This window comes from Mustela nivalis, assembly GCF_964662115.1.
Source record: "Mustela nivalis genome assembly, chromosome: 16".
Lineage (NCBI taxonomy): Eukaryota > Metazoa > Chordata > Mammalia > Carnivora > Mustelidae > Mustela > Mustela nivalis.
In genome coordinates this window covers 20,364,523-20,389,762 of record NC_139035.1, presented here as the reverse complement: position 1 = coordinate 20,389,762, position 25,240 = coordinate 20,364,523, and the positions used below count along the sequence as shown (strand labels likewise).

At 41.2% G+C, this 25,240-nt stretch overlaps 1 protein-coding gene across 1 annotated transcript in view; it reads left to right on the top strand.

The window, feature by feature from the left end:
- NIBAN1 (niban apoptosis regulator 1) overlaps positions 1-25,240 on the top strand; it is a 139,141-nt gene that overhangs the window by 23,318 nt on the left and 90,583 nt on the right. Inside the window, exons 2-4 of the mRNA XM_082702973.1 lie at positions 10,500-10,630; positions 13,419-13,550; positions 19,065-19,179. Coding sequence (XP_082559099.1) covers positions 10,500-10,630; positions 13,419-13,550; positions 19,065-19,179 — 378 coding nt within the window. The remainder of the gene's footprint in view (positions 1-10,499; positions 10,631-13,418; positions 13,551-19,064; positions 19,180-25,240) is intronic.

The following is a 25,240-nucleotide window of genomic DNA, read 5'->3' as shown; positions in this document are numbered from 1 at the left end:
GATTATCTGGCACCCCATAGCCCAGTAAAGTTGACAGGTAAAATTGACCATAACAACATCTTTCTACTCCAGTTTAAGTTCGTTTAAGATCGTTTCACAAGACTTCTTGACAATATGGTTTTTATTACCAAAGAGTACTTACATTTCTCCATTAATAAAAAAGAAGTGCTTGAATTCTCCACATAAATTAATGTAGTACTCGTAGAGAGACAAACTCTGTTAAAAACATTGACACTGATTTTTTAAATTTTTTTCATAGATGTTCTATTACTAACTAATTTTATGACTATGGGCCGGTTAATTTCTTGGTCTGAACAGAGGAGGACCTTGACATTTATTATTATGATCCCATTCAGCTCTAGAGGTCTGTAACTTTGATCTTTTCATCAATATATGGAAGTTGCAGTGCGATTGGCATTGGCATGTCCGTGCTACCATCCAAATGAACTCAAGTTGCTTTCTTAGGGTTATTGTGGAAGGCAGTCCTAGTTATTTACAGCTCTCCTTTATATTTAATTTCCGTGGTGCATATAATGACTAGTTTAAACGAATCTCACCTGTGAGGCTTGGACTCCAAGCAAAGCCAAACTTATGAGGTTTCAGCACGTTTGTTAAGTACTGTGTGAACTTAACTTTATAGAAGAGCAATTTCCATAGGAAAAAATGACGGTTCCATAGAGCTTGATACTTTCTAAACACTGGGCACTACTAGAAGGTTTGGTGGTTTTTTTCCTGTCTCTTTTTTAGAGTATCACATAGAATAGCTTTGAATAATTTTTCACTAATGTATATTACTCAAGAATATCTTAATTTATGGGGACCTAAGTGGCTCAGTGGGTTATGCATCTGCCTTTGGCTCAGGTCATGATCCCAGGGTCCTGGGTTCAAGCCCCACATTGGGCTCCCTGCTCGGTAGAGGTCTGCTTCTTTTCTGCCCTTCCCCCGATCATACTCTCACTCTTTCTCTTTCTCAAAAATAAACAAGTAAAATCTTTTAAAAAAGGGATATTTTAATTTAGTGATTAACTGTTCCACTGACTGGCAACCATTAGATTGTCAAAAAAACAAAATCAGCTGTATTTTAGAGCTGTATGAGCTGTATTTTAGACTGTGCTAGATTCAGATTTATTATTGGAGATATTTGGGTTGTTAACAGAAAACTATATTCCAAGGACACAGTGCTTGACCGAATGAAACAGGAATTAGAACCCTTTTGGCAGTTCTTAAATTCTTGTGAGGATAAGTTAGAGCATGCTAAAATAATTTTCACTAATGAGTACTTTATCTGCCTTGTAAATAGTTTCAAAAAGTTAGCTGGCCTACAGAAATGTTGACTAGTTTATGAAGTTCTTCCTGGACCCTCCCAAGCCTAGCATTATCATCTTTCATTTTCCTAGCCAAGTCACTCCTACTTGTTTGTTACCCATATCCCCAGACTAACAAAACAATGCATATCTGGGCTCCAAACACAGATCTATAAAAATGCACTTTTTTTTTTTACATTAATAGCATGTATTCTTGAGAGAGAAGTAGAAACTGTAACAGAAAGCATTTCAAACAGATATACTTTTGTGTGGGGAAAAGAAAAATGGAATGAAGAAAACAGAAGGAGGGCGCCTGGGTGGCTCAGTGGGTTAAAGCCTCTGCCTTCAGCTCAGGTCATGATCGGGCTCTCTGCTCTGCAGGGAGCCTGCTTGCCCCTCTCTCTCTCTGCCTGCCTCTCTGCCTACTTGTGATCTCTGTCTGTCAAATAAATAAATTAATTAAATCTTTAAAAAAAAGAAAGAAAGAAAGAAAGAAAGAAAGAAAACAGAAGGAATATCATTAGGAAAATAAAAGAGAAACCTGAAAGAGACACCAGAACCTATTGTGTTGGAAGGGAAAGAACTTAATAAAATTCCTAGGCTTGTTGCCTGGTTTATTTTAAGTCTAGCTGATTACTTTTAATGTGCGTATTGTGTTCATTTACATGGTTGCAATCTGAAAGCAAAGAATATTTTCAGGGTTCTGGAATAATCTGGGTCTCCGATAAAACATGTGCAGAAAAATTTTAATAACTCTAATTAGACTCAAAAGCAGCAAAGGAAATCTCATTATTTCTTTCTGAAGTTATATATTTTCTTCAAAACCAAAAAAGTTTGTCTAATGGGCAACCAGGAGTCCTTCTGAATTCATAGTTCTTGTGATGCTTTCTGAGAAAGTAGCGGTGTCAGATTGGTTTAATTTTCTCTTTCACATGTGTTCCTCTCATTTTAATGAAGAAAAAGACAGCCAATCTGTAGCTTCCTTTGGGGACATTAGACAGCTTAGAGTAGTGGCAAAATAAACAAGATTTATTCTCATCAGATGTGTCAGGGGAAAATTGGAGGCATGCTGTGAGGTAATGGCAAAATAATCTTTAAAACTTCAAGCACTTTTTCCAAATAAAATGGAAGAAATTTAAAGTTAGCTCCTGCCTAATTATGGCTAAAGAAAAATGTGTACTTAAAAATATGGGCATATACCATCACCCTCCCAAAATGGGCATATATATATCTTCCAAAAATACTATTGTAGTTTCTTCCTCTAAAAAAAGAGGGCAGACTTAAGGTCTTAGAGTTCTAGAAAGCTGATCTCTGGAATAGCTGACCACGAGGGTTTTTAATTTTTCCATAGAATAAAGTAATGGTAATTCCAAGGTATAATATGGTAGTGTTTTTTCCCTTTCTTAGTATCTCCTCTGTTTCTCTTCTATTAATCTGTGAAGGTATTTTCCACTAAATACCTAGTGCAGACGAACACCTTAATTTATTTCAGTGCCTCAGTCATTCGTAGAAAACATTGTTTTTGTTTCTGCTGTTAACCTTAAAACCACCCTTTATTCTACCAGCAAAAGATGGGTATATTCAGGAGTAGCAGAGAATTACAGTTGGGGACAAGCAAGCTACAGTAAAACCAAAGCAAATCCACATGGAACAAAGGAGAGGAATGCTCTTTTACAGAGGAAAGGGGGAAAAGTCCATTGGAGTAAACTGGGCATTCAAAGTATGGTGGTTCTTATTTGGCTGAATTGTGACTTCCTATCATTGGCTGGGCTATTGTTGGGAAAGGATAGGCTATCTTCCTCTTGCTGGGGTAGTAAAGTTGTAGCCACCAGCAAGGTCCATCTCTTCCTGTGGGATTTACAATTGATGGAGAATGGTAGGGCGTGGGAGCTCCCCTTGTGGAACTTCCTGACTCCATTTCAGTTGGGTTTTCATTTATGATTTTTCACACTGTTCACCCACTGGAGTTGGGGTCTGGCCCCTTACGCAGCATCTGTAAGTACATGGGGATTCACTGAATGTCTTTAACAGGCCAAACTTTGTGGCCTTGGTAAAGATAGGGGCCTGCTTCTAGAACATAGATTGCAAAAAAACGGAAGGTCTTTAACAGCCCAAGGACAAGTTATATTGCAAGCCCAACTCAAGAGTTTTGGATCTCTGTGAGTGTGAGTTTTGGAAATGAGAAAACCGTTCTTTGTTTATTCCCAAGCCTGTCTGTCTTCTATCCAGATGTTTTCGTAATCTAGAGAGGGTCCTGGGATGACTTTGAAATATTTAATATAAGTTCTTGGGAGTGTTTGTTATATTTCTTTTCTGTGGACTAATGTCTGAAGTAAATCACAGAGAATGTAAGTGGTTTATATGTCTCTTGTTCTTAGCACAAAGGAGAGTTTCTGCCAGGTAAGCTTTGGGGAGTTGATGGGATTAAGGCTCCCCTTGAAGAATTTTTGACTTTTCCTATAGAATCTGTTCAAAAACTTATCACTCAAGAACCAATAATAAATGTGCTTAAACACACACACACACCATTTAGTTCAATTATGGAGAATCCAATTTATCCCCGTTCTCTAAGGCATTTACTAGAAGAGGGAGAGTCCTTGGGCATTATTCTGTGTAATTAGATTTTTGCACCTTTGTATTGTGAATTGGGATTTCTGAATTCCCCACCCTAAGGTGCGAAGTGATCATGCTCAGAAGCCCGAGACTGAAGCTGATGTTATAATTCATCAGGACTTTTAAACTTTTTATAATTCGAGAAACTCGGGGAAAATAAACAATAGTGGATATTATACTCTATTTTATAAATATTAAATATTTTATTTTTTAGAGCTACTCCTCTTGTTCCCCCAAATTAATCTTCACCAGAAACCTCAACAGTTCTTAAGAAAATGTGTCAAAAGCTTAGTTAATCCTCTTCTCAGATGTGGATTTGGCTGTTTTTGGGAAATAGCCACTTTGTTAAAATAAATCCATTTTTAAAATAAAATTTGTATTTGGGGCACCTGGGTGGCTCAGTTAGTCAAGCATCTACCTTCTTCTCAGTTCACGATCGTGAAGCCCTGGGATCCAGTCCTGCATTGAGCTCTAGGCTCAGCAGGGAGTCTGCTTCTCCTTCTCCCTCTGCCTCACAATACCACTTGTTCTGTCTCTCTCTCAAAAATAAACAAATGAAACCTTAAAAAAAATTTTTTTGGTATTTTTCTTCTTCATACTACCAATAAAAATGCAAATTTTGGAAATAGTGATTTGAGGAGGTAATATCATAGGAAAAAACCAACAATGAAATGTTAAATAAATGAAACTGGATATAAAATATTATATTCTCAAGTATTAAAAAATATAAAAAAGATTAGATGGAAATATAGCAAAATATGTTCAGATTTTTTATATCTTTCTATACTTACGAGTTGTTTTTCTATAAGTATTTGAAGCAGGGAGGAATCTATGTATTTCAGGGAAGACTTTAGAATGTATTATATTGACACTGCAAATGATGGGAAAGCTAGAAATAAACCACTATAGATTGTATCTTTCAAGAAAGAAAACTCATAATACAGACTCGATTGGAGTTGAATTACTACAGAACTAGAAGGCTAACAAAGAAACTTCTAGGACAAAAAATATACAAATCCTTTAGATTGTTCAGACTTCATGTAAGTTTTACCTCATGTAAGACTTCATATACTTTCCATGATTACACACTGGACAAGAAAAACAAATAAATAAACTAAGGAAGGTTTTTGTTTGTAAATAATTCCCCACATATAATTACATGGACAAGTTCATATAAAAACTCAAAAAGAACTAATCAATAGGTCTTTTTTTTTGTTTGTTTGTTTGTTTTTAAAAACAAATGAGTCAAGCTTTGAGAGTGTATATTTTTAATAATAAGTAGTTGAGGGGCGTCTGAGTGGCTCAGTTAAGTGTCTGACTCTTGGTTTTGGCTCAGGTCATGATCTCATGGGTTGTTGGGTTGTGAGATCAAGCCCAGTGGTCAGGCTCTGCACTCAGCAGGGAGTCTGCTTGAAAATTCTCTCCCTCTGCCCCTCCCGCACTCTCTCACACTCTCTCTCTCTTTCTAAAAAAATAATTAAAAAATAAGTAAGTCTCAAAAAAAAAAAAAAAAGATTTGAGCTGAGAACTGTGCTTTTCTCCTTTCTGGGGACATCAGTACGGGTTTCAAGATTATGATGCATTGTACTTTGCTTTACTCTTAAATATTTACTCAGTGATTCTTTCATTAATTCAACAAATATTTGCTGGGTACATAAATACAGTATACCCTTGGAGGAAAGATAAGGTATATTTAAACAGCTGTAGCAAACTGGAGCACAGTTTTGGAAGAACACAAAAGAAGGTGAGATTGTTTCCACCTGGGGAGAACCAACTTCTTTTTGGGTTGGAGTCACCATCTGAGCTTGAAGGTTCTGAAAGTGGCTGGCGGGGCATTTAAGGGGAGAAACAAGGGGTGAAGGCATGAACATGTACGGGGGACAAGGAAAATTAGTTTGAGTAGGAAAGGTAGGAAATCAGAACCACTGGGGCCAGACCACAGGGTCTTTGGCCCTGGGCTAAGTGGTTACTACTCTGGGCAACGCGGACTGTTGAAGGATTTTATGAAGGTAGTGACGTGATCTTATAGCAACCTGTCAAATGAAACTTGTCAGGTCAAGACCCAGAGAAGTGTATGTACCTCTATTGCCATGAGGTTTTCAAAAGAGTTCCTTGGGAGCAGTAAGGGCAAGACTTGACTCTGAAGGACAATTTCCCACTCTGACATCTGGGCCTTAGTAACTTGTGCCCCTTTCTCGTGAGTGGGGCCATGGTGGCCATCTTGGACTCAGCCTTTCATGTTCTGCTCCATCAGCCCTGGACTTACTCTGGGCAATCCCCAGGACTTGCCTCTGCCATCCTGACCAAGCTTTGGCTTATTTCCCATGATCCCCTAGGATCTGTGTATCAGTACTGACATTCCCTACATCCCTCTCTGGTTTTGACTTTCTTTGTTCCTCTTTTAGAGCTGAGAGCTAGTACTTTTTGTTGTTTGTTTGTTTATGTTCCATTCCCCCAGCCCCCCACTGTGATGCTGAGGGCAGATTAAGAGACCTCTACAGTGTGGAAGTGTGCTGGTTGGGATGAGGCCAAGGGGATGGGATAAGAAGTATTATGGGAATAGAAGGGACAAGATCTGACGATTGCTGATGACTGAATATGGGCACGATGGAGAAGGAATCCAAGGACAGTGCTGAGTTTTTGAGTCTGCACAAATTTGAATGGCTTTAAAGGGACCGGAAGATGCTTTTTTGACTTTTACAAAATCAAACGAACCCAAGTGTTGTAGACAGAGCTGTTGAAGAATCTTCTTTCAGCTCTGGTACTGATTAGCCCAAAGGGTGTCACGTGCAGCTTGGTCGACTTAGTTGTACCAACGCATCGCCCTGCACAGGCTGCAGTTATTGGGTAGGATTGGAGGAAATATGCCTTTTACTGAAAATGCTGCTATAGGGATGCATGGAGGAAGCCCTCCATTGGTTCTCGTCTTTCCATTATTGATTAGCTTCTTTTTGGCAAAAAAACAGTTGGGGGTTTTACAATTTAGGAAAAAGAATGTGACACTAAATCACAGCAGGAGTTGTGAGGGGGAAAGGATGAAGGCAGTTCGATACTCAAGAATCCTCAAGACTGTGGAAAACAAGCTGCTTTTGACCGAGGCTATTTTATGTGGTGTCTGTGGACTGATCCATTTACTGGGATGTTTCCATAGTGGAATATTAAATAATAGTAATTATTATTAGTAATAGCAATAGTAATAATAGCCAAAACATTATTAGTATTATTACTTCATTGTACTTTATTGTAATATTACAAAATATTATTAGTATTATTAGTAATAGTAATAGAAACAATAGTCAAAATTCATTGAGCAACTAGTGTTAGGCACTAACTGAGACACTTTTTTTTTTTAACCTACAGAATATCTCACTTAATCCTCACAAAACCTGTGAAATGGGCAATTTACCCATTTTACAGGTGAGAGAATTGAGGCTCAGGGAGAGAGACGCTCAATGTAACACAATAACTAACTCATGCTTTTCACTCTGGTTCATTAATACCAGTGTTCTACTTAGTTGGTTTTCATTCAGGCATGCACTGAGAGTCCCTTCTGGTGCTGACAAGTGTTCCTGAAACAGCTATGAAAATGTAGGTTATGTTTGTTTCAAACCTGCAGTGAGTGGGAGGTCTGTTCTGTATGCAGCTGGGCAGGATGGCCCCAGCTGAAGAGTTACACAAGACAACCTGCTTTTGTCTTTGCCCTGATTCCTTAGTTCAGCTTAAGGACCTTCCGCTGGAGGTTGGCTTGGGTGCTCCTCACCTTCATCATCAATGATATAATTACTAATTACCATGATCATTGAACACTTTCTATGTGCCAGCTACCGTACTGAGCAGTTTACTGCATTATTTTGTGAATAACTACGGTGACACTTTGAGAATGCTCCTCTTGTCTTCATTTTATACGTGGGGAGTTAACTTGCACAAGGTCCTACTGCTGGTCAGCAGCAGAGATGGCACTCACACCCACGTCTGTCTGGCTCCAGAGTCCATCCTTCTAACCACAGTTGCCCCAGGACCAGACTTCTCTCTAAATATCAAGATCTTCTTCAGTGTTCCTCTATTTGGGTTTAGATAGGCTTAATCTAAAATCTAGATACATTTTGAGAATCCTTTCGGGTTCTTATGAACTTATGCTATAGTGAGCTGTTTCATTCAGATTTTGAACCAGTCATTAGGTTAATTACCAAAGGAAGCTGTAATCTCTTTTTTTAATAAATGCTGCCTGGTGGAAGGTGTGTTGGTGCTCAAATCACAGAAGCATTTTTCTCATATGGTGGGAGGGCGTGGTGGCATCGTAACACCTCAGTAGAAACAGGGCATCCTTGACTAAGCCTTTGTGATGTGGCAGAAAATCCAGTTTCAAAGCGTAGAGCTTATCATAAAATGGCATCCACCTTCTTTCATTTAAATCCAACCGCTTGCAAGAATGCAAAAATTAGTATCATAAATTTGCAAGCTGCTCTTCTGTTAGACAAAATAGTGGTCACTTGGTCCCAAAGGGCAAATTTTGTTAATTGTTTATGTGTTTCGTTGAGGTGAGACTCATTGTTATTGCGGGAATTCTTAAAGATATCCTACTCCTATGTAAGAAAATTATAGACAAGGAAAGAGAATTTTATTTCTTATGCACTATATAAAAGCTAATAAAATATTAACCAATTAGATAATTATAAAGCCCGAGTATATTAAAGTGTTATGCAAATACTAATTAATAGTCATACCATGGACTCACAGAGCAAGCAAAAGCATGCCTGATTCAAATTATAGGAGCTTTATTTGCATTTCTACAGAACCTATTATTAATGGGTCTCAAAGCACCTTTCAAGTCATAGTTATTAAAGCCTATAAATATAACCAAAAAATGTCATTTTATGGAGGAAATAAGCAAGAATTCCCCTTTACTTCATACATAGTATGAGATCTAAATGCCTGAGCTAAAGTAGGATTCTCCATATGAAAAGGTTACTCATATACTATGGGTGTTTGGACCTATGATTCCATAGGTATAGAAATTGACAGCTATGAATTCAAGGTTCTCATACCGAATATCTCAATCTATGGAGTTAGAACTCTTCACTTATTTTTGAAATTCTACATGCATAATAGCTCTAAACAAATCTTCCTGGTATGGTATATTTTAATATTTCTCTGTGACTATATCAAATTTGAAAACAAAAATTATGCCACACATGAAAGTCTTTTAAAATATTTTGGAGGGGACGCCTGGGTGGCTCAGTTGGTTGAGCAGCTGCCTTCGGCTCAGGTCATGATCCCAGCGTCCTGGGATCGAGTCTCACATTGGGCTCCTTGCTCGGCAGGGAGCCTGCTTCTCCCTCTGCCTCTGCCTGCCATTCTGTCTGCCTGTGCTCGCTCGCTCTCTCTCTCTCTCTCTGATAAATAAATAAAAAAAAATCTTTAAAATATTTTGGAATGGCATATCAGGTTTAATTTTTTTTCTCAAGATAATATCTTATTCCAAGGACTAACAGCTTATAAGCACCGTCAGTGGGGCCTATGTTTATCTCTCGACTTTGTAGCAAGTCCTTCAAAGGTTGTGAGGATTTCTAATCTGTCTCAGATATTCCTTTGCCCTGCCTCCACAATTTCTTTTTCCCCTTTCCCTCTTTTGCAATTTCCCTACTCTCTACAACTAAGCCCGGGTTGGAAAAGATCAAGAATATTCCTAGTGCCTGACTCTCCCTCTTCCTCTGTCTCAAGTCTTCCAACAACCCCCTCTCCCTCTGTGATTGACCCTAATCTTTATTTTCTTCTGGTGTGGAGAGATCATGCTGCAATTGCTGGTCACTATTGTAAGGCAGCTCTACTCATGGTTATACTTCAATGTCACAGAGTTTCCAAGTAAAGTATGGAATAGTGAGCACCTGCCTTTATAGTTAGGATCACTGGAGCCCAGAGAGAATGAGGGACTTGACTGAGGTCATCCAGCTGGTTTCTGTCTCCCTGGAACTGGGACCACAGCTCAGGTCTCTACACTGTTAAACCAAAGCTTTTTCCCTCTACTTCATAGTAATTATATAAGGCTTTGAGTCACACAAAAAATTTACCCAGAAACATAGGGGCAGAACTAGAAAGAGTTTGTTGATTTTATCCAGGGTTGTGGATCAGCAAGATGAATTAAAGCTTCAGAGACCTGAAGAAAAACAAAATGGTGTGTGTGTGGAGTTGGAATGGTGGACCCTGGGATGACTGTGTAGGAGTTGGATGACTGGAGGTAGGGGGGATGAAGAACGAGTTGAGGTGGAGAACCGGGTGAGGTGGGACGGTAGCTGTAGAAGGATGTAGAAGGAGGGCTACGTTTATGGCCTTGGCAATGCATTGTTGATGTGAGATGGAGACAGTTTCTATCGGTTGCTAGATGGATGGTCCTTAGGGAAAGCGGAGTCTCTCAGGATGACGTCAGGGAGAGGGAGAGATAAAGCACATGTGGCATGTTACAAAGTTCTCAGGGAATGTGAATTCATAACAAATCCCTGGGAAACAGTGTCTTAGAGGGGCAGATATGTGCCTATTCTGTAAGAGAGGCTGTATTTCTAATTTCTCATTTTCCTATTTTTCTAGGGAAAACTGAGGCTACTATCAAAAACTTCAGTCCCTTCTATAGTCGCCAGTACTCTGTGGCTTTCTGCAATCATGTACGCAGTGAAGTAGAACAGCAAAGAGATTTAACCTCACAGTTTTTGAAGACCAAGGTAACTCATGGACGTTTGGTTGACAGTGTCTCCCACTGAACAATGGTTTATAACTCATAACATTTCTGAAATAAGCAGTAATTTAAATGGCAGTTAAAAAAAAAATCTCTTCTCAAATCATTTCATGGTCAAAAAACTGAAAACAAACAAACAAACAAACAAACAACTCTGTCTGCCTAGAAGTTAGAGTGTATGGTTTCTTGTTGATGGTATAATCCATATTAGGAAATTAGTGTGATCCAATTTTATTGTTTTTCCCACACTGATACTTTAATATAAGGAAATCTGACTTGCTATAGTGAAGTTCAGTTTAAAAAAAAGTCATAATTTTAGTGCCTTATATTACGGGCCTTTTTGTCTTGGTCATTGATCAAATATGATTTTTTTTTCAAATCTCCTGATTTATTCTTTCTCCTTTGCTCCATGATAATAATTACCCACAACCTCAACACATATTCATTGATACCTACTATGTGTCAGGCCCTATTCCAAGAATTGGGGATCAAGATAAATTCTCTGCTTTCCTGTATATATTAAAAAAAAGGGGCAGACAGTAACAAATAAAGAAACATACCAGGTGGTATCAGGTCATAATAAATGCTCATAGAAAAATGAAGCAAGAGTCTTATTTTAGAGAAAATGATCAGAGAAGGCCTCTATGAAGATGAAATTTGAGCAGGAACTGGAGTGAAATAAGAGTAGACTGTGTGAGTATCTCCATAATATGGAACAGTAAGTGCAAAGGCCCTGTAGCAGTCATAAGCACATCAAGAAAACTATGTCCTGTGAACAGCATGAGCAGGGGAGAAAGGGTGATAAATCATTATGGAGTGAAAGGGAAGGACCAGACCGTGGAGGAGAGGTAGATCATGATAAGAGTCTTTATTTGTAAATGTGAAGAGAAGTTATTGGAGGATATCAAATACAGAGCAACTTGCAATTTTCAGTGATCTCTCTGGGCTGTCTATAGTGAAAAGACCATAATGAGGGATAAGAGGGGAGGTTGTAGACTGGTGAGGAGGACACTGTAGCACTGCGAGAGAAGGTCGGTGAAGGCAAGTTGGATTAGGGTGGTGGTGGTAGCAGTTGTGAGGAAAGGTCCAAGTCAAGGTGGACTTCAGAAAGAGTTGATGGAACTTGCTAATAGATTGGACAGGACATTATAGAAGAAGAGAGAAAATCAGGGATGGCATCCTGGTTTTTAGCCTGAGCAAGTAAGTACAGGAGTTGCCTTTACTCGAAGGAAGAGTGAGAGGCGGCTGGGAACCCGGAGTGCCCTTTTGGCCACGTAAGTTTGAGATGCATATTTGACATACACCGGTGGAAATATGGAATAGATAATTAGCCGACACTTGGAGACCAAGAAAAGGAAAAGGAAAAGGATCCAGCAAGATGGATTGGTAGGAAATAGCCTTGCAGGAGGAGAAAAATCAGGAAAGAGGAATGTGCCAAAAGCAAGTAACAAAGGACTTTGAAGAAGGAGGGAGAGATAAATGGGTCAGACACTGCTCAGGTGTTAAGGTGACCAATAGGTTTAGCAGCACGGATGTGTAGGGATAACTGAGTGTCATTCCCACAAAACAGGGAGTCTCACAGCGTAGGGAGCTTGTTAAAAATGCAAAGTTTGGCCCATACCCCCCAGAGATTCTGATATAGTAAATTTAGGGTAAGGCCACATTTTTAACAAGTCTATCAGTTGATTTGAGTGGCCCAGGTTTAAAAAAAAATGCTGCACATAAAACTATAAAATCAACCTATATATGGGTTCAGTCTCAGTTAAAGGGAAGATTTGAGATCCTCTCTTACCTGTTAATGAGTCCAGATAGGAAACTGCCTCTTTATCTGTCAGGACAGAATAAATTCAGAAGGCAGTCTAGTTCATCCCTTAGCCAATTCTTAAAAAGATTAGCATATCTGTCTTCTCCATAAGGTTTATGCAAATTTTACTTGAAGGTGGAGAGATAGGTTTCTAAAAGCCCTTTGATTTTTAAATAAAGGGAAAAGAGATGTAAATTCAGTGACTTGTGAAAGACAGGAAGCCCATTCCTGTGTTTTGAGATAATACAGGGATTTTACTATGAGAAACGATGGGAGTTATTCCTCACGCAGTTAGCCCAAAGGGAGGCCTAACTAAGAAACTGGCAGGGACTTCCCTATAGCACATATGTCACCAGGGTTAACAAGGAATCATTAAAGTTTTACTTAAGGAGAAAGGTAGAACTGGAGTCGGCTGGCTACCCTGATCGTTCTTCAACCAGAGGGCAAACTTGGTGTCCTTGAAGAGCACGTAGGTGGGGCAAGTGTTTGCAGACTGTGTCCCCAGGGCTTTTGGATCTGAAAAGACCACTGACCCTCGAGGCTATACCTGAAGGTATGGGCGATAAGGGAGCAGCCTATTAATTCTCCTGTTTTCAGGCATATTCAAGGTGTTGGGGGTATATAGCCACAACTGGCACTTAACTACCTCTTCCACAGTTTATCATTAAGTGACATGTATACAAGGGCACAGCCTTATTACTACAATCCCTTCTATCTTCTGCTTCTCTTCTTGCAGCACAATGGAGGGGAATGGAAATCACAGACCTATCAATAAGACAAATACTTGCCTTTGCTCAGAGGGAGCAGGGAGCAGAAGTAGGGAGGGAGGTGGGGGAAGCAACAATGTCCCCAGGATCTCAGGACAAGATAGTTTCCTAAAACATTCCTTGAACTCCCGTGGATAGAGCTGGTGACAGCATGCTGTGTTACCTTTTGTTGTTATGATTAATGGTATTTGCCTTCTTTAAAGCCGCCATTGGAGCCTGGAACTGTTCTATATGAAGCAGAGCTATCCCAGTTTGCTGAAGACATAAAGAAATGGAAGGAGCGGTACATTGTGGTTAAAAATGATTTTGCTGTGGAGAGCTATGAGAACAAAGAGGTAAGACGTTTCCTTGTTTGTGCTGGGCCTTACAACATTCTTCAACATTGGCTGGGTTGATGGACATGCCTTCTTCTTCGAGACTGATTCCTTCAATAAGCACTCACTCATGCAGCTACTTACTTTCGCTAACATGTTTACTGAATGCCTATGATATGCCAAGTGTTCGAGAAGGTTCTGAGCCTCTAACAGCAGGTGAAACAGATGCTTGTGATGAAGTTCTAGAACCTAGGCGAGGTTCGATGGGCTGAGGTCCGGAGCTGATGACCAAGAAAGAATTTTTGAGACATCTTTGGTGCAAAAAGATGGTTTATTTAGAGCATGGAGACAGGACCCGTGGGCAGACGGAGATGCTGGGCCGTTATCCTGAGGGTGGCTGATTATATACACAGGAGTTGGGTAGGTGAGGACAAAGAGGGTGATGTTAGTCTCTAAGGAATTTTGGAAGCAAGGTCTCCAGGACCTTGAGGGGCTAGCTATTGTTGGGAGAAAGGTTATTTATTACTAGTAGTAAAAATCTTCTTGTGAGACCCTTTTAGATGTATATCAATGGGCCATATGCTTGGGAATGATTCTCAACACTATCTTGGAAATCTATAGATAAAGTTTCACATTTCTCCTATCAAGTGTCCTTGTTAGTGAGATTTGGGTTTAGAAGAAATTTAACTATATTTAGGGCTTGAGGAACTGAGTTATTTGCCTCTGGAAATTGTGCTATTGATAAGGTAACTTCTTTGTTTGTAGATCTCTAGGACATTTGTAAACCAAGGGAGACTCCTGTCTTGCAGGATTGTGATCTCTGCAAGTTAACTATTTGTTTCTCGCTTATGGCAGTCCGGGGTGCCTGAGGAATGTCACACACAGTACTGAGGGGAGCGGGTGGAGAGGGGGTGCAAGGTGCCCGCTTTTGCTTTGTCTTCAGCCAGCCTCCTGCTCCCTCATCACCTGTAGTCCAATGGGCAAGGCAGACTTGGAACGAGTACTTGCAAGTGAGTGTGCAAACAGGTTACACTAAGTGACCAGTGCAGGAGCCTTTCCTAGGATCATTCAGAGTCAAGGTCTTTTGTCACTGTCCTGATATGTCTTCCTCTCTGCTCAGTGTCTCCATGTCTTCCTACTGGTAAGCCTCCTAATGTGACAAGCAGCTGAGGAGTTAATAAGACTATGCCTGCATCTGCATGGGTTCCCAGAAAGTCGGGTATTTTAAGACTTTATTCCACTTATACTTAACGGACTTTTTTTTTTCATTTAACTTCTTCCTGGTTATCATATGATTTTTCTGTAAAATCATTAGATGACTATCTAATGTAAGATGTCTGCAAGCTATGGAGAAAATGAGGTCGTGTATAACGTGCCTAGTGCCTGGGAGGACTTCTGTTTTTGTTGGTTCCCATTTCTCTCCCCACGTGGGGAGGCCATTTGGTTCTAGAGGAGAGAACACTGGGCCGTGAATTGGGAAAATGAAAGTTGAGGTTGGGCCTCAGTTACGTCAGAGAGTCAGGCTGAATGATCCCACTGGTTCCTTCCGGATCTTGCGCTGTGCCCATTTTTGGTCTACATAGATCCTCAAGCTCCCTTTGGAGTGAATAGTTACTGTTTATCAGTTAAAGGTGGTACCAGGTTTAAAACTCTGCTTTCTTGTCTCCAAGTTTGAGAGAAGTCAGGGTGACCTCCATGGATACTTTCAATAATACCTCAGATGCTAAAGCCTCAGGAAGAAACTTAAGATTGGCAAGTCATTGTGTTTCCTTTCCATTTCTGATGGGAAATAGGAGCAAAATACAGTTTGAACTTATTCCACAGGCTACTAGGCAATGTTCAAGTGCTCTCCTGGGTAGTCTTACTCTTTTCAACATTCAGTAAGCGAATATCTTCTCTGCTTCTCCATATTAGGACTTTATTCAGCACTTGATTTGCTCTCAGAAGCAAATGATCAATGCACTACATACAATAATGATAATAGTAAATCACCTCAGGGGTGCTTGGGTGGCTCAGTTGGTTAAGTGTCTGACTTCTGCTCAGATCACGGCCCTAGGGTCCTGGGATCAAGTCGCACGTGGGCTCCTTTTCCCATGTGTGCTCCCTCTCTCTCTCAAATGAGTAAATAAAATCTTAAAAAAATAAAGGAAGTCACCTCATATTTTATGTGGCACATTACAGTGTTCTTTCCGGGAAGCTTGAGAAGAGGCAGTAGAGCATAATGGTTAATATAATGTGCTTTGAACCACACCTTTGCCAGTTACTGGATAGGTGTCCTTGCGTAAGTTGTAAATCTCCCTGAGCCTCCGTTTTTTCATCTGTAAAATGGTGACCGTGTTGTTGTAAGGATTAAATAAACGAACATATTGAAGCACTTAGCATATGGTCAACCACTGGCAGAGCCCAGTGTGGAGCCGTTATGGCATGATTGCTACTAATTGAGAGGAAACACTCATGGTGGTTGCTCTTGGACTTGTTAAGGCTTTTAGCACATTTGGGGCTACCTGAACTTTTAATTTTGAATCAGATTTGGGGACTTTTTCCTTCTTCTCTTCATTTTTTTCTAGTTCGCTCCTTCAACTTGCAATTTATGGACTATCTTTCTTTCTTTGTTTGCTCATCATTTTTAAGTAAACATGTTCAGGGGCACCCGGATGGCTCAGTCGTTAAGCATCTGCCTTCGGCTAGGCTCGTGATCCGGGTGTCCTGGGATCGAGCCCCACATTGGGCTCCCTACTTAGCGGGGAGCCTGCTTCTCTGTCTCTCATTTCCTCTGCTTGTGTTTCCTCTCATGCTGTGTCTTTCTCTGTCCAAAACAAAATAAAACAAAAACTTGTTCAGGTTGTTAAGATATGGTCACTGAATTTGGTAAAAGCTATATATATTTTTTAAAAACTTGGAAATTTTACAGGAGCATCTGGTGGGGCAACTCAGGGGCACTTCAGTCTGTTAAAAACTTGGAAATTTTATTTATTTATTCATTTATTTATTTTTTAAAGATTTTATTTACTTATTTGACAGAGATCACAGGTAGGCAGAGAGGCAGGCAGAGAGAGAGGAAGGGAAACAGGCTCCCTGCTGAGCAGAGAGCCCAATATGGGGCTTGATCCCAGGACCCTGGGATCAGGACCTGAGCTGAAGGCAGAGGCTTTAACCCACTGAGCCACCCAGGTGTCGCCAAAACTTGGAAATTTAGAAAAATGCTCATGCAGTTTGCCATAATTCCCCGCAGTTTTAATAATATCCTGTTTTTTAATTTATAGAAAGGCATATTTTTATTATACCTAAGAGTTACATATTAACTACCCATAAATTGTCTATTATTTCATTGGGAGTCCAGTTTTGGCAGGTAATTAAGCAGGAAAAAAATGAAACGTTCTCATTCAGGATTTATGCCCTGCTTCCTGTACACTTATGGATGGACCTGGATGTGAACCCAAGATTTTCATCAGCTCACTACCAGGCCTTGACATGTTCTTTGAGCTTGAATTTTCTCATTTATATGATGGAGGAAGAAACTAATTCTTTTAATGTTTTATTTTTTAATAAACATATAATGTATTATCAGCCCCAGGGGTACAGGTGTGTGAATCGCCAGGTTTATACTCATCATAGCACATACCCTCCCCAATGCCCATAACCCCACTACCCTTCCCCACCCCCAGCCACCCTCAGTTTGTTTTGTGACATTAAGAGTCTCTTAAGGTTTGTCTTCATCCCGATCCCATCTTGTTTGTTTGTTTGTTTGTTTGTTTTTCCCATCTTGTTTCATTTATTCTTTTCCTACCCCCAAACCCCCCATGTTGCATCTCCACTTCCTCATATCAGGGAGATCATATGACAATTGTCTTTCTGCGATTGACTTATTTCGCTAAGCATGATACCCTCCAGTTCCATCCACGTTGTCGCAAATGGCAGGATTTCATTTCTTTTGATGGCTGCATAGTATTCCATTGTGTATATATACCACATCTCCTTTATCCATTCATCTGTTGATGGACATCTAGGTTCTTTCCATAGTTTAGCTATTATGGACATTGCTGCTATAAACATTCGGGTGCACTGCCCCTTCAGAGCACCACGTTTGTATCTTTAGGGTAAATACCCAGTAGTGCAATTGCTAGGATATAGGGTAGCTCTATTTTCAACTTTTTGAGGAAACTCCATGCTGTTTTCCAGAGTGGCTGCACCAGCTTGCATCCCCACCAACAGTGTAGGAGGGTTCCTCTTTCTCCGCCTCCTCGCCAGCATCTGTCATTTCCTGACTTGTTAATTTTAGCCATTCTGACTGGTGTGAGGTGGTATCTCATTGTGGTTTTGATTTGTATTTCCCTGATGCTGAGTGATGGGGAGCACTTTTTCATGTGTCTGTTGGCCATCTGGATGTCTTCTTTCCAGAAATGTCTGTTCATGTCCTCTGCCCATTTCTTGATAGGACTATTTGTTCTTTGGGTGTTGAGTTTGCTAAGCTGGAAGAAACTAATTCTTAGTGCTGTTTTGAGTATTGAATAACATAATGTTTATAAAAGTCCAGATTGGGGCCTGTTAGAACAAATAATGTAATTCAGTCTTAAGGCCTGTCTGAGCTGGACTGTTCCTAGGCATTCTCAAAGTCACAACTTTAGATTCTTCTCCGTTGTGCCCTGGGTCCCTGATGTGCTTATGCAGTTGAGTAGTGCTTCTTACAAATGGGAAATGACCCGGGCACCTGGGCACCTCGGTTGGTTGAGCAGCTGCCTTCGGCTCAGGTCACGTTCCCAGGGTTCCCCCACCAGGCTCCCTGCTCCACGGGGAGTCTGCTTCTCCCTTTCCCTCTGCTCTGCCTTCCTCCATACTCTCTCTCTTAAATAAGTAAATAAGATCTTAAAAAAAAAAATTTTAAAGAGAAGAATTTGTTTTGGTTGGGACTCCTCACTTACTATCTTATTGATGGTAAGCGACCAAGGTTCCCCTCTCTGCCCCTCTTCTACATTTCCCCGTTTGTTCTAATGTCATGAACATTTCCATCCCGGATCATTTTACTGCAAAACAGTCTCCCGTGGTGTCATTTCTTATCATGGCAACACTTTGCTGTTTTGGGTGAAAATCCATGGCAACCATCACTGCAATTATATGTCCCCCCATGTCATTCATCATCGGTCCCCAAGCCTTTTGTGCAGTAAGTGTCTGTGTGTGTCATCACCCTTGTGGTTATGCGAATGATTCAAGTGCTAGCATCTGAAATGGTAGATGTGGTGCAGGATTTCTGGAAGTTACTGAGATGATGTTTTCCCCACTAGAGAAACATACCTAGACTGAATTTCTTGAGATTAAGGACTCTGATTTACCATGTTGGGACCATTACTAAAGTACCTTGCAAGTCACAGGTACACAAAACATATTTTTTAAATATGTGGCTCTTCTTCAGAGACATAGTGTAGGAATTGTTATCTCTGAGTGTGTGTGCCTGTGTCTCCTTCTAATATTCCTGGTATTTTCCAAAAATCCAAATTGGGGAGAAAGAAAAATCACCTATTTATGCCTTTTTCTCCCCAGGCCTATCAGAAAGGAGCGACTCCTAAAAGCCGAATTCTTCCAGCTGGGGGCAAGGTGTTAACCTCAGAAGATGAATATAATTTGTTATCTGATCGGTTCTTCCCCGACCCTATTGGTGAGTCACTGAGTATTCTTTCTCAAGGCAAAATTCCTCCACTGGCTTTGTTTCGCTGGAGGAGTGGTTCTCAGTGGGGGAAGGGATTTCACTCTGTGGGGATGTTTGGCAGAGTCTGGAGACAATTTTGGTTGTTACATCTTGGGAGGCTGGTGCTATAAGCATTTAGCGGGTAGAGGGCAGCAGGCTCTCCTGCATCGGACAGCCCCGGGACACGAAGTATCTGTCAGAAGATGTTCACTGTCGAATAGTTGCTGGAGTTGAGAAACTCTGGGCTAGCCACTCGTTCTTTGTAGAAATATGGAAGATGCAAGTTCTCTAATTTGGGTAAACGTTTTACCACTTCTGCTATTGTAAATCACATTCAGTAATACACAAGTCAGGTACAAGTCAGGTTCTAGCCCATGGAAAATGTACCATTCAGTTGTCAGGCATCCTGACTTTAATCACATCACACGGGGCAGCAGAAACAAATAGGTAGGACCCTATTTCTGTGTGAAGTACGCAATCCCACCTTTAAGCAAGCAGGTCTAGACCTGTCAGGGAAGATTATTTTTATAATTTTAGGATGATATGCAATAAAGTATCCTGAACTGACAAAATGCTTTAAACAAGCATTACAGTCGCTCATAACTCTTGTATAAAAATAGCATTGCATTAATCTGGAAGTAATAACTGCTGTCATGGAAAGAGTATTGAACTATAAATTTAGAAGCTGGATTTTTATCTAGTTCTGCAACACTTATCAGTGTTTTCCCCAGCCATTGCTCAGCTTCTCTGCTTTCTGATTCTCCCATTCTAGGCCCTTGAACTTAAAAACGTAGAAAGGTCTTTCCAGATCTAACATCCTCGGATTCTCATTTATTCCACTTTTTACATGTAGAGAAAGGGATGGATAATATAGAGACCAAATAGCGCGTTTCATAGAGATTCATGAACTGTGGATAATAACTCCATCTGGCTTTGTGTAAATCATACCACACGGTAATTACTTGGTTTCTTGAAGAGCGCCCTGGTTCTTATTAATGGACATAATCATATCATTAGAATTTATGGAGAAAAATATAATCATTCTATCAATTGCTATTTTGGTGTAGAATGCTTAGCATAGTGTTTTTAATAGGACTATTATAGGATTAGTACATGGGCCATAAACCTAGGTTAACAAACTATTACTAAGTAATTCAGGCTAAAACAATACTTTATGTGCACTATACATATTATTATATTTTCTTTCAACATCTACTTGTATGTCATCTTGGCTCTGGAGCTGCTGCTAGAAATGGGAATGCCAACTTGATGACTCTTGGGAATTTCTCCAGTAGAACTTTTCAATGCAATCCATCAGAATGGACAATACATTTATTGATTTATTGGTGAAATCATATCAGAAGGAATGACTAGGAATAAACAACACAAAGCCTGTGTGACTAAAGCCATTTGACCCAAGGCTTCAGATTGGGGTATTTCAAGGATTTTTTTTTTTAATTGTATGGCGTGGTCATCTGAATTTTAAAAATAGAATATTCTACAGTAGATCATTTGTAGTATCTTTGGTACTCAACTCAGAAAAAATGCAGATTGATGGCATCTGGAAAATTGTTGTAAAATGTTAAATGAGAGATAATAGAGGCTAAGAAGAGTGAATTTTATGGGGCGTGAAGCTTTTAAAGGGTCAGTGCTGCTTTTGAGTTGTTTGTACAAAACTGTGACATCTTAGGAAGGGCGAGGGGAATTGTACTATAAAATCATGTTGATCAGGAAGATTCACTGTGTGATACTAATTCAAAAGGAAAACATAAAGACACAATAAAGATAGAAGGCATTAACCTCACTTGAGAAAAAGCACTAGAGGTTATGAATCAATATGTCTTCTTTAAGCAGTATTCTACTAAGATGATGTAGCAATAATGCCTTCATATTTTGCTGAAGTGATTCACTACGTGACACTTCATTAGTTAGCGTTTTGTTTGCTGCAAACAACAAAAGACTCAAATACGTAAGGCTTTATTTCTTGCTAAAGATATTTTGGATATTACACGTCCAGGGCTGGTATGGCAGTTCCGTAAATGTCAGGGACTCTTTCTGCCTTGTCTCTCTGCATGTCTAGGCTATGGCCCTTACTGATACACTCTAAGGGGCCTATTGGAGCGTCAGGGATGGTTTTCTCGTTCCAGAAAGCAGGCAGGAGAAAAGAGAAGGAGGTGCAGGATCTCTTTAAGGGCCCTTCCAGAAGTTTCATGGCCACTTCATTTTCTGTCCCATTGACCCAAACTTAGTGGCTGGGGCCCACCGAGTTGCAGTGGAAGCTGGAAATGTAGTCTTTATCTTTTTTTCTTTTTAAAGATTTTATTTATTTGACAGACAGAGATCACAAGTAGGCAGAGAGGCAGGCAGAGAGAGAGGGAAGCAGGCTCCCTGCCAAGCAGAGAGCCCGATGTGGGACTCGATCCCAGGACCCTGAGATCAAGACCTGAGCCGAAGGTAGCGGCTTAATCCACTGAGCCACCCAGGCGCCCCTGTAGTCTTTATCTTACACGGTCACTTACTCAACTGGAAATGAGGGATTTTATAACCAAGAAAGAAGGGGACAAGACATAATGCTATAGTTTTGGAATGTTGATGAGGTCTGGAGCCAATGGCCAAGAAAGAATTCTCGAGACGCCTTTGGTGTAACAAGGCGATTTTATGAAAGCCTGCGGGGGGGGCCTCATGGGCAGAAAGAGCTGCTGCATTGGAGTCTTGAGGAATGGCTGATGATATATTTGGGAGTTGGGGGACTTAAGGACAAGGGGAGGTGTCTGAAAGGACTTACTTATGCTAAAGAAGACAGCAGGATATGGGAGGCTTGTTTATCCTTCTAGTAGTAAGGCATTAACGTTAAGACAGTTGGGAGCTTCCTGAAGGAATGTTATGCGCTGCTTGTCTCAGACCCTTGTCTGAGGAGTTCTTTAGGACTACATGTCATAAAGAAATTTAATTTTATTCACTTTCCCTTCTGCCTCAGTTTCCCCCATCACTCATGGAAGAGAGGGTGATGTTAGGGTGAGTTATGGGTCTCTGGAAGTTCGGCTATTGATAAGAATGCTTTTTCATGTAAATCACTAAGATCTTGGTAACTGATGGAGACCATGTCCTGCAGGACTGTGATCTCTGTCAGTAAACCCTCTGTTTTTCCCTTCCCTTGCCAGGACTGCTTGAGGAATGTCACACACATCCCATCCCGGAGTTGGGGGCGGTGGGGAGGGGGCAGTTTGCTTGTTCCTCAGCTTGCCTTCTGCTTCCTCATCAGACAATGTGTTACAACTACAAGTTTGTGTTACCGAATTTAATTGTTGATTCATTCGTTTGTTCATTCGTACAGTGATTCTTTTTTTTTTTTTAAGTTTTAATTTATTTATTTTTTGACAGAGATCACAAGTAGGCAGAGATGCAGGCAGAGAGATAGAGATAGAGAGAGAGAGAGGAGGAAACAGGCTCCCTGCTGAGCAGAGAGCCTGATGTGGGACTCGATCCCAGGACCTGGGATCATGACCCGAGCCCAAGACAGAGCCTTTTAACCCACTGAGGCACCGAGGCGCCCACAGTGATTCATTCTTATATTATGTACCAAGTAGTTTGTGAGGTACTGATGCGCCCAAGTTTGTGGTTCTAGCGAATTCTACTTTGCTCCCTTCAGATTTCAGGACATTGAACCAGAGTCCCCGTATATGCCTCAGGAAATCTACTTTTTATTTACCCAATCTTGATTTATTGATTTGCCAGGAGCAAGACTCTGTTCTGGAGTCTCCCATGTGGCTCTGATTCATTGTTAGGTTTGCCTGGTGCTTTCAGTGGCCTCTCAGAGGGCCCTTTGGTCCTTCCCTTCCCTGAGGTTGGTGCCCATTTTATAAGGTAGAGAGTGTGAGCTAGTAAGCTGGGGGTTGTTTAGCCAAGAGTAATATCACATAACCAGAATGCATGGAAGGGAATAAAACTTAGGTAGGGATCTGAATAGTAGCATGGTTTAATATGAGTTTCTTAGAATTGATTTTGAGTAAGTGGTAAAAATCCATCGTTTAAAGCTTCTGAGATTTTCTAGGACAACATAGCATGTTTAATCAACAAACTGTGGTTGAACATCTCCTCGGTTCCACGGCTTTGCTAAGGGTTAAGCATCCAAAGGTACATAAGGTGTGGTGTCCATCCTCTTAGAGTTCCAGGGCACTGGTACTGCTTCCTGGGGAGAGGAACTGTGTGAGAACAAGTGGGGGAGCTCCTGTCACTCAGGACCCTCCACCCTGCGTGTCAGTACCAGACATGAAAACAAATCTGTGCAATATTTAGGAAGAACAAGGTAGGGAGCACTCAACCCTGTCTCTAGGGGCGCGGGGAGGTGCCACCAGAGGCAGCCAGAGGAGCTTCTTTTGAACTGACTTTAAAAAAATTTTTTTTAGGGGCGCCTGGGTGGCTCAGTGGGTTAAGCCACTGCCTTCAGCTCAGGTTATGATCTCCAGGGTCCTGGGATCGAGTCCCGCATCGGGCTCTCTGCTCAGCAGGGAGCCTGCTTCCTCCTCTCTCTCTCTCTCTCTGCCTGCCTCTCTGCCTACTTGTGATCTCTCTCTGTCAAATAAATAAATAAAATCTTAAAAAAAATTTTTCTTTTAATTTTTTTAAAATTTAATTTTGAACTGACTTTTGAAGGATGAATGAGAATCTTCAAGGAGAAGGCATGGTGGAAAGGGTAGAGGGAAAGGAAATAGGACCTGCAGAAGCAACATTCCATATCACGGAGTGGAGGACCATGCCCAAGGAGAGCAGAGACTCATCAAAACGGAGTGAAACCAGGACAGAGCAGGGCCAACACCAGCACTTCACAGGGGGATGGAGAGAAGGGGCCGAGGGAGCCAATAGAGCAGACCAGTTTGAAACAATTTTTTTTTTTTAAGATTTTATTTATTTGACACAGAGAGAGAGAGATCACAAATAGGCAGAGAGAGGGGGAAGCAGGTACCCCACTGAGCAGAGAGCCTGATGCGGGACTCGATCCCAGGACCCTGGGACCATGACCTGAGTGGAAGGCAGAGGCTTAACTCACTGAGCCACTCAGGCGCCCCTGAAACAATTTTTAAAAAGCATGAAGGACACCAGGGAAGAGGTGATCCTTGCGCAGGGGCTGTGCTAATCTTCTCTGTATCGTTCCAATTGTAGTGTATGTGCTGCCGCAGCAAGCGCTGGGAGACAGGTGATCCTGTGAGTCAAGGGGAGAGAATGTTTTTGAAAGAAGGGACAGATAGCAGCAACAGATACTTCAGATCAGGTTAAAAGTCTTAGATCATGAGGGAACATAAAAAGGCTTACGTAATGAAGAAGAAGCCACAGGTTGGCAGTTAGGACAACGTCAGTGACCTCAGCCATGGGGTTTTGGGACTGGTGGGGCAGGAACCAGACTGAGGCAGGAAGAAGCAAGTGTTGGGTTGGCAGCGACGGCGAGGAGCCAGGGAGCGCAGGGCAGAGGGCAGCTGGCGGAAGGGGAGCCTGTGGGGACTGGAAGGTGAGTGACTGTGCAGGCCGGTGAGCCTGAAGAGGGCCAGCGGGGACACCCAGACTCTGTTTGCGGATCCTTGATATGAGGAAGTTGAGAAAGACGATGTCTGGTGGCCTTGGCTGTCCCTGTCAGAAAGGGGATGAGGCCACTGTCTAGAATGAGACAGTTACCTGTGGAGGGAGTGAGAAGAGCCTGAATAGCCATCTCCCGCCATCTTGGGAAGACATCTCATATCACCTTTCTGTCCCACGGCCTGCCCCAAAGAGCTTCCTTCAGGACCCGAAATAAGTATTTTAAATAAAAGACACACGTTTTAGAATGTCTTTGTGTTGGGGCGCCTGGGTGGCTCAGATGGTTAAGCATCTGCCTTTGGCTCAGGTCATGATCTCAGGGCCCTGGGATCGAAACCCCCATCAGTCTTCCTGTTCAGCAAGGTGTTCTGCTTCTGCCTACAGCTCTACCTACATGTGCACTCTCCTCTCTCTCCGTTAAATAAATAAATAAAAATTTAAAAAAAATGTCTTTGTGTTTTCC